Source organism: Botrytis byssoidea (genome assembly GCF_014898295.1).
Source record: "Botrytis byssoidea strain MUCL 94 chromosome Unknown BBYS_050, whole genome shotgun sequence".
NCBI lineage: Eukaryota > Fungi > Ascomycota > Leotiomycetes > Helotiales > Sclerotiniaceae > Botrytis > Botrytis byssoidea.
This window is the reverse complement of record NW_024065891.1, coordinates 78,327-87,676: the sequence shown is the minus strand read 5'-3', so window position 1 is coordinate 87,676 and position 9,350 is coordinate 78,327. Positions and strand designations below refer to the sequence as shown.

The 9,350-nt window shown below is 42.7% G+C and overlaps 4 protein-coding genes across 4 annotated transcripts; 2 read left to right on the top strand and 2 right to left on the bottom strand.

The window, feature by feature from the left end:
• Positions 1 to 422: 422 nt before the first annotated feature.
• EAE97_012100 (uncharacterized protein) lies at positions 423 to 1,908 on the bottom strand (the record flags this gene model as incomplete). Its single annotated transcript, XM_038882614.1, has 4 exons — positions 423 to 864; positions 934 to 1,517; positions 1,597 to 1,703; positions 1,770 to 1,908. 4 exons carry the CDS (start codon positions 1,906 to 1,908, stop codon positions 423 to 425), a joined length of 1,272 nt encoding a protein of 423 aa, XP_038726561.1.
• Positions 1,909 to 2,641: 733 nt separating this feature from the next.
• Positions 2,642 to 4,342, top strand: EAE97_012099 (uncharacterized protein; the record flags this gene model as incomplete). Its single annotated transcript, XM_038882613.1, has 1 exon — positions 2,642 to 4,342. One exon carries the CDS (start codon positions 2,642 to 2,644, stop codon positions 4,340 to 4,342), a length of 1,701 nt encoding a protein of 566 aa, XP_038726560.1.
• Positions 4,343 to 5,906: 1,564 nt separating this feature from the next.
• On the bottom strand, positions 5,907 to 7,876 carry EAE97_012098 (uncharacterized protein; the record flags this gene model as incomplete). The annotated part of the gene is made up of 2 exons (XM_038882612.1): positions 5,907 to 7,538; positions 7,640 to 7,876. 2 exons carry the CDS (start codon positions 7,874 to 7,876, stop codon positions 5,907 to 5,909), a joined length of 1,869 nt encoding a protein of 622 aa, XP_038726559.1.
• A 508-nt stretch (positions 7,877 to 8,384) lies between these two features.
• On the top strand, positions 8,385 to 9,333 carry EAE97_012097 (uncharacterized protein; the record flags this gene model as incomplete). The annotated part of the gene is made up of 2 exons (XM_038882611.1): positions 8,385 to 8,418; positions 8,474 to 9,333. The coding sequence occupies 2 exons, from the start codon at positions 8,385 to 8,387 to the stop codon at positions 9,331 to 9,333; spliced, it is 894 nt and encodes a 297-aa protein (XP_038726558.1).
• Between the last annotated feature and the right edge of the window lie 17 nt (positions 9,334 to 9,350).

Genomic DNA, 9,350 nt, shown 5'->3' with positions numbered 1-9,350 from the left:
TATTTGATTTATCGAATCAACATGAATTGAATAATATCAAAAAAAGCAAAATATTTTTTCCAATCTTGATCTAACCTTAACCCTATATCTGGTCTTCATATAGTATTCCTATAATAGTAAAAATAATATTATTGAATTCGTTAAATCAAAATGTTTTGAATACCCTATTTATTTTTCAAATTTTTTTCCATTTCTTATTCTAACCCTCACCTTATATTTGACCTTCATATCACCTTGCACCCACTCTAACACTAATATTAAGGAAATATTTATTATAATAACTAATCCTAAGCGTTTTTTATATAAATAATATTAAATATATTGTTTGAATGAATAGAATTTCTATATTTTCTTCTACCCCACATACGCATGCCACGTTCTTAGTCACGTATTCCAACAGAAAAGCAGGGAAACCTCACGATTTAGACTTCCTCTACTCTCTCCCTGGCCTTGACACGGCGGAGATAAATCCAGACAACGACATAACCGGTGCTTCCAGCAGCCATCATGACACCCGCAAAGAGCTGCAATTCCCAGAAGGGATCCGTTGCAGGATTAGGGACCAAAGCACCACCGATCGGATTGCTGATCAGGGCAGCGATGGAGATGATAGCAAAGTATGTTCCGAGCCGAGTGCCCAATTCTTCCAAATTGGAGATCTGCGCAACGATAGCCGGTCCCAACGAGACAAAGCCACCAGAGGAGAAACCATAGAGAGCGGCGAAAACGATGATGGCTGCATTGGATCGGGCAGGAATCCATAATGCCAAGCACAAAATGGCAGACAGATAACTGACAGAAATCATGACAACAAAGACGCCCAGTCGATCGGCTAAATAACCAGGGATCGTGCGTCCGAGAATACTTGAAAGTTACTCATGTTAGCTTTTAGATCTGTTGAATCCGAGAAAGAGAAGGAAGTTTGTTCGTTACCTTAGTGCACTGATAATTGAGACAAGGTAGTTTGCCAAGGAAGCTGACATGCCATTTCGGACGGCCATTTCAACAATATAATTGAAGGGCAAGAACACGCCCAAGAAGAAGAGAAAGGATGAGGTGATGACCAGGAGGAAAGGAAGTTCCTTGAGGGGTTGAATGAATTGATTAACATTAATCTTCTTCGGCTGGTGGTGAAGACGAGACTTGAGGGTCAGGTTGGCAATGACCATCATGAAGAGGATAAGGAAGGCACAAATTCTCATCGTCCAGGCAAAGCCAACTTCAACGGTTAATTTGTTGACCATAATTGGAAAGATAACTCCTCCGAGACTTGAACCGGAAAAGACGATTCCCAATGCGAATGCTCGACGCTCCTTGAACCAGGTGGAAACGGAGGCAGTTGCAACGAAAAAAATCGCGGATGCACCAATTGGGCTACAGACCCCCTGAGCAAGAATGATTTGATAATATTTGGTCGAGATGGAAACCATCATTAAGCCAAAGACATGGAAAAAGCTGCCAAACAGGAGTAACAACCGAGGCCCGTAGCTATCGAAGATTCGACCGGCAAAAATACCCTATAAAACAAAGAGACAGAATCGGATCAGTGATGTTGAACGGATGACAATGATGCTGCTGTGGAAAGACAAAACCTACTCCGAAAAACATCATGAAGCTCTCCAGTGAAGGAATCCATGCTATCGTACTGTTTGAATAGTGGGCAAGCTGATGGAGACTGTAGTAATTTTGAAAAATGCCGATACCTATTAGAACTTAACGTCAGTATGGATGTACCTTGCTCTCACATAACTGAAGGATATACAACTAACAGTTAATCCAACCGAAGCTCGTAAACAGACAGCAAAAAGCTCCGCCAACCACAGACCAGGCCACCCAGCCTCCATCTGGAGGTGGACCTAGTGGTGGCGGCGACTCACTATTGACAGGTTGTTCTTTCTGTTTACTCATAATGATTTGAACGCTGTTTGGGTGAGGATGTCGCTATCAAGAATTATATATTTGTTTACCTCGATGATGCTTAATTACAGACCTTGAGAGAACAAAGTAGGGCTGCGGAGATAACGGGTATAAGAACCTGACGCCTCCTCTTTCCAATATTTCAGATAAGAACCGGCATGGGTCCCTATGAAGTCGCTTAAACTTTCCATATTTGAACTTGGGAACTTAGTGCTTGATTGCTTTAAGCTTCCGTGGGGGCCTCGTTAGATCCCCTGAGATGACGCTTCCCGTATCAGCATAGACATGGAAGTAGCAGTTACAACTTGGCCAGTTCATAGTAGTGGCTAGCTCTTCGGGCGGGCTGCGGGATGTTCCAAATTCTGAGAGAAATGGAGTAACAGTTTATCCGAATGGTTTTTCCGTGCTGCATCAGGAACCCTTACCTACCCATTTAGACAGGGAGTACCCTCGGTAATCGCCTGCGATAACTAGAAACGGATTTTGAATATGAATCTATTATCCGAAAAGGCCAGCAAGTACACGTTGCGTAAAGCAAGTTTGTCCAGGGAATCAGGGCTTTTATCTTTTCTTGTCGTATGAGTAAAGAAGTACTCCCGCGATCCTTGCATACTTTGGTGTATGGACCTGTTTATCTCCCAAGCGATGGCCGGAAAATTACACATTGGGGAGAGAACAAGACCCAACTCTCTGATTACAATCTACCAGTCACTGGTGTAGGACCATGACGGTGCCAGCAACAACTGTTTGTGTCGTCGGCGCTGGAGCCCTGGGGCTCGCGGCCACGAAAGCTTTCCTGGACGATGGATTCCAAGTGACGGGATTCGAAGCACGCGAATACGTTGGAGGGTTATGGAAGGACTCTCATGATTCCACCATTTCAGTCCATGCCACAACCGTATTCAACAGCAGCAAATGGAGAATCGCTTTCTCCGACTTCCCCTTGAGCGACGAGGCAGATATATATCCAACCGCCGCCCAGGTACATCAGTATCTCGAAAGCTACGCCGATCATTTCGGGCTGGCAGAGAAATACCGGTTAGGTACAAAGGTCCTTCAAATGCGACACACGGGCAAGCAGTGGGCCGTCACAGTTCAAAACATCAAGCCCTATGAGCAGCCCAGAATCGAATATTTTGATAAACTTTGTGTAGCGACAGGTGCTTTCCACAAGCCTCGCTGGCCCAAAATTGAAGGTCTTGAAGGTTTTCAGGGTCAAGTCCTTCATTCCATCAATTTCCACGGGGACCAAAAGTACCCGGATCAGAATGTTCTGCTTGTCGGACTGCATGCAACGGCCCAGGATGTATGCTGTGCTCTGGCCAGGCCTGGGAATGCGAAACATGTCTATTTGGCCCATCGCAAAGGGGTTCTCTTGCTCCCACGCTTCCGGCCAGATGGATCGACATTCGACGCTCATGGCACTGTCAAGATGACGTTTATGATGACCTTCATGAACAAATACTTGAACGCCCCCTTCTGGTGGATGATGCAGCGTGTTCTTACCAAACAGTCGCAGGAAGGCTTTCCCGATGCTCCCGAAGCCTGGCAACTCAGTCCATCTCCTTCAGTAGTCGTCAGGACGCCGTTGATGGCTGATGCCTTGTGGCCACTCCTGAAATCTGGATTCGCGGAGCCAGTTTCGACAATCCGCCGCATTAGCGGTCCCAAGTCCATTGAGCTCGTCGATGGTCGCACGCTCGACGACATAGACACGATTATCTATTGTACTGGTTACCACTTCAGCCTTCCAGACGGTTTCATCCCCCAGGATGACGATGCAGAAGGATACAATCTGTACCCACCTGGCCGTGAAGGCAGAGAGCCTCGGCTTTATCGTAATGTCTTCCCAATGCACGAGAACGAAGAGATCCGCAACTCGCTGGCGTACCTTGGGCACGGATACATTCCCTTCCCCGGCTTCGTTCAGTTTGAAATGACAGCTGCTGCCGTGAGCCAAGTATGGAGAGGGCATTCACCGTTACCATTACTGCCGCAGATGCAGGCCTGGTTCACGCAGCATCTGAGGCGCAGGAAGGCTCTTCAAGACCGCTATCTTCCCTTGGAGAATTCAACATTTTATCCAATCCTTCTGGATATCACTGACTCCCTTGAGTGGATAGACCAAACTGCTGGAGCGGGATTGTATGAAAACTTGGGTGGCGGTTGGGTCAATTGGCGCGCATGGAAGCTATGGTGGGAAGATAAAGAGTTCTATCATATTTTGCTAAACGGTATCTTTACCCCGGCCATTTGGAGACTGTTTGAGACTGGCAAGCGTCGCGCGCTCCCATGGCACGAATGCAAGCAAATGATTATCTCTGAGAATAAGAGAGCAGAGGCGGAGCAGAGGACGAAGCTAGCATCTCTGCAGGCAAAAAAGGGATTTGCGAAGTCGAGTCTTCAAGCAAAGAAACGCAGGTAACACACGTTGTACATAGCATGAGAAAAAGCAATCCTTTACGTATTTTCAAGTAAATTCCTTTCGAGACCATGTCTGATCAACTTTTGGAACCCTTGCATTATTGTGTTTATATCATTAAGGAGAGCAGAAGTATTTGCCTGATTTCAAATACAATGAGTTCCGAATTTCCGATACACCCAATTTCATACCTAGCTTCCAAAGCGTGACTTTTTGGTGTTGCAATCTTTTCGCTGAAAATGATTAATAATCAAATTCTAATCTTATAATATAGCTTCAAAATCGAAAATCCGTTTATCAAATGAAAGTGATCAATTAATTCAATTATTATTCGAAGTTTGAAGTGATTCAGAATTATATTAATCGATTGATAGATGGTTTAAATGATATGAAATTTGAAGGGTTTATTTTCTTTGAAATATTTAGTTTTCAAAGAAAACCATTTAAGTCGAATACCCCTCTTTTGAGCCACCTCTGTTTTGGGACACCCTTTTACATCAAAAATCACTTTTTTGATTATTAATATCTTTATTAATATCGAATAACGTGTTTTATCAATGAATAGTTTATATTAGTAAATAGGTTATTTCGAAAATCATTTAAATCAAACTTCTTAAAATATTAATATTTTAATATTTTAATAATTAATTATTATTTTCTTAAATAAAAAATCTTCAAAAATAATTAAAATCTAAAATTTCTATTAATCTAGTTTTATAAAATAATTTTATTATTTTCTTTAAAAAAAAAAGGAAATTATTAGAATTTTTATTGTAAAAAAACTATTTTTATAATAATAACTTTATAAATTCGAACTTTTTAAAACTAATTTGATTTTTTAAAATTTTATCTATTCAAATAAAAAGAATATATAAATATATAAAAATGAATTTTATATATAAAATAAGTAATCTATTTATTAATATAAATCATTCATTAATAAAATACATCATAATTTAATAAAAAAAATTAAACTTATAAAATTCAAATTACTCTAAATCTATTTTAAAAATTTCAAATTTTAAGAAAAATCTTATATAAATTTAAAATCCAATATTTTGAATTTCTAAATCTTAATTTAAAAAAATCCTAAAAATTTGAAATATTTAAAACAAATTTAAAATAATTTGAATTTTATAAGTTTAAATTTTTATTAAATTATAATGTGTTTTATTAGTGAGTGGTTTGTATTAATAAATCAAAAAGTGATTTTTGGTGTAAAAGAGTAGCCTAAAATAGGAGTGACTCAAAAGTAGAGTGGTCGACTTAGTTTTTGGATTTTTGTTTTGAAATTTCAATCTCGATTAATATAGTTTAGAATCAAATGAAAATTGAATAAATAATAAAATCCATTATTCTATTATATATTATTATATTTATTCAAATCAAAATTAGATTGATAGAGTTATTGTAGATTGAAATATCGAAATTTAATATTTAGATGGTTTTGATGAGGCATGAAAAAGTCATGTTTTAGAAGCTAGTTAAGAAACTGAGTATAACAAGGAGTCATAAAGCTGTGAGAAACTCAGGTTTTATTATGCAACTCCCTTCTGCTGATGAAATTTTATCTCGCTGATCCAAGGTCTTCCTTGATCATGTCTGCTGCTTTCTCAGCAACTGCATACACCGTCGCCATAATTGCAGCACTGATGTGCATAGGGAAGACACTGGCGTCAACCACGCGAAGCCTACCAACCCCATTCACTCTCAGCCGTCCGTCCACAACCTGACCCATGGCACAGGTTCCCAAGGCATGATGATATGTCACAATGCGATCACGAACATAGTCTCTCGCCTCGTTTCCATTACAAAGATCGACTTCAGCAGGGGGGTCAACTCGCCTCGCAACCTTGTCTTTGAGAAGAGGTGATTGGAAAACTTGGTCGGTAAATTTGACTCCAGCAGCCAGGATGTCAACGTCGGCTGGGTGGGAAAGGAATCCTGGATCGATTAATGGGGCATCCAGGACGTCGTGTGATTGAATATGTACGCTACCGCGAGAGATGGGGTACATGTTGCTGACTGTGACCGAGTAACAGGCGTTGTAACCGTCAGGGGCACCAGACATCAGTTTACTGCAATCGAAGTGACCTCTCCCGATATTGAAATTTGCTGGCGAACAAAACAGAAGGATATCTGCGGCTTTGGGACTGCGCATACGTGCGACGATGGCCTCTTGCTGTTTCTTCTGGAAGATGGGGTCTTGAAACGGTGATCGAGTATTCGCATGAGAACTAGACAAGATGTTGGAAATCGTTTCTTCAAATTCTGTCTTGTCCACTAGTGAAGAATATGGAATGTAACCGGTGAGATTGACGGCTCCAGAGAATACCCCAGAATGCGATTCCATGTAGAGTTTCTGATGTTCTGCCATCAAAGCTGGGTCTCGAAATAATGAGTCAAGTGATAGAACATCAGGAGCTAGTTCATAGGCAACAGCAGACATAGTGTGCTCTTGAAGATTGTTGCCGACATGAGGGTTAGGTACTAAGCAAGGAACTTGCACCTCTTCAAGAACCTTGGGATCTCCGATGCCTGAAAGTTCGAGGAGCTGGGGACTTTGTATGGATCCAGCACTGAGGATCACTTCCTTTCTTGCGAAAGTCGAGTAGACGACTCCTTCGTGCTGAAACTCAACTCCTTTTGCGAAAAGGAACCCATCAGAGCCACTCTCTAATATGATTCTACGGGCGAGGGCGTTCGTCAGGACTATTAAGTTTGCCCGCCCAGAGATCGGTGCCAAATATCCACTGGCTGCGTAGCTTCGAATTGGCTTCTCTACTCTGTTAGTTGTAGATAGAGTTCTATAAAACCCCAGATGGCTGCCGTTGTACGGGTCCTCGGGTCGTGAAAGGCCGGATACTTCATCGAAGGCGAGTAGGAGCTTCTTTTCAAAAGGAACTTGCCAAGTACTCATCGAGGTGTGAATAGCCCCATTGAGGCCATGAGAGTCCTGATTCAGAGGGCATTCTTCAAGATTTCGATTGAGAATGTTAGGCTCGTCGAACTCTAGCCTCTCACCCCGTTCGAAGTATGGTAACAGATCAGACCATGACCAGCCTTGGATCCCAAACGCCTCGGACCAGTCATCAATATCTTCCGCGCAGGGTCGAGCGTAGGCCAGGAAATTGATACCACTTGATCCACCAAGCATTTTTCCTCGTGGTATATGATAAACTTTTTCTTTGGTTCCCGCCTGTAGGTAATGAGAATGAAGAACATATCGTGGATTCATGAGCCAAATTTCGAATAAAAGAAAGTGAAGGAGTAGAGGAAAATTTTAAATCATATACGCACCTGCGGAACACTTTTAAAGTTCCAATCGTATTCTGGATTACTTATCATCATTGCTGCTCTTGCTGGTAGATCAACGTTTGGATCGCCTATGCGTGAGAGGCCTGCCTCAATCACGCCGACTCGAATGCGTGGATCCTCAGACAAGCGCGCAGCGAGGACTAAGCCCGCAGTGCCACCACCAACGATAAGAACATCAAATGTATCCCGGAGGAAATCTTCCACGGTAGCCGTTTCCATTTTCTGTAGGAAGAGGAAAATATATTTGGAAGAGATTTCTGAGTCTATTTGACTGCTCTTCCTCAGCGTTCGTAGAGAATTTGAAAGCTTGTTTGGTTGACTGGCTCTTATTCCAGTGGCTTCTTTGCGGCGGAAATAACCGTAAATGATGAGAAAAATTACCGTAACCCTAAATCATCTAACGGCCATGAGGCTGTTTTGATGGCTGATTATACTTGAACCTTGAATTCATATTCTTACAAACCATGCTCATACATTCGTATACTTGATCTCTCTCGGGTGTTCCTCTCGGGTCTCGGAAAAACATAACCAAAAACACCAACCTTGAAATAAACAAATAGCCTCTTCATATTTCCGTACATATGGTTGAACGGAAATAGCGATCGGATTAAGTATAAATCTCAATTGGAGTCACAGATGTGTATTTGAAGCAAGCAGGAGTGACTACGAGCTTCAAATTTCTCACCATACATAGTCATAAATTTGTGCTACTGTTATTCCGACCCAAATGGAACCTCAGATTTCTTTTCCTGTACAAGCTGGTATTCCTCTCGAAATCTTGTTGGTGTAGCAGAGTATTAATTCGTATGATAACAGGGGCTGCTTACACGGCCACAATACACCACGACACTTATCCACTGGTCACCGCTGCCAATTGCAAAGAACAAAAGAATCGAGCTGTTTTCATCACCGGAGCTTCCCGGGGTATTGGTCGTGCGTGCGCTGTTGCATTTGCCCAAGCAGGCGCCTCTGCCATTGCTATAGGCGCTCGCTCGTCCCTTGACCCGGTCGAGAAAGCGATTCTCGAGGAGGCAGCAAAAGCTGGTCACCCGGCTCCCAAAGTACTCAAGCTCACGCTGGATGTTTCAGATGAGAAAAATGTTGCCTCCGCCTTTGCTCAGACAGAGCAATCCTTTGGTCGTCTCGATATTCTTGTCAATAATGCCGGACGCCTCGAGAATTGGTTCCCGCTCGCTGACACCGATCCCACTTCTTGGTGGGCGACTTGGGAGGTCAATGTGAAGGGGACATATCTGATGACGCGAGCCTTTCTTCCGCTCCTCCTCAGAGGTGGCCAGAAGACAATTATCAATATCAACTCGATCGGGGCGCACCTGTGCCGGGCGGGTGCCTCGGCCTACCAGACGGGGAAATTGGCGATATGTCGTTTGACGGAATTCACCAGCGTAGAGTACGGGGGACAAGGAGTTGTGGCAATAGCCGTTCATCCTGGAGCCGTCGACACTGAACTCATCAAGGCCTTACCTGCCCAGTATCATACGAATTTGGTCGATGCGCCTGAGTTGGCGGCCGATACGATCGTATGGTTGACCCGAAAAAAGCAGGAATGGCTCAATGGGCGATATATAAGCGCCAATTGGGACATGGAAGAGATCATGTCTCAGAAGGACGAGATTGTGGAGGGAAATAAATTGAGGGTCAGGTTGGTTCTATAAGACGTGAGATCCTTTAG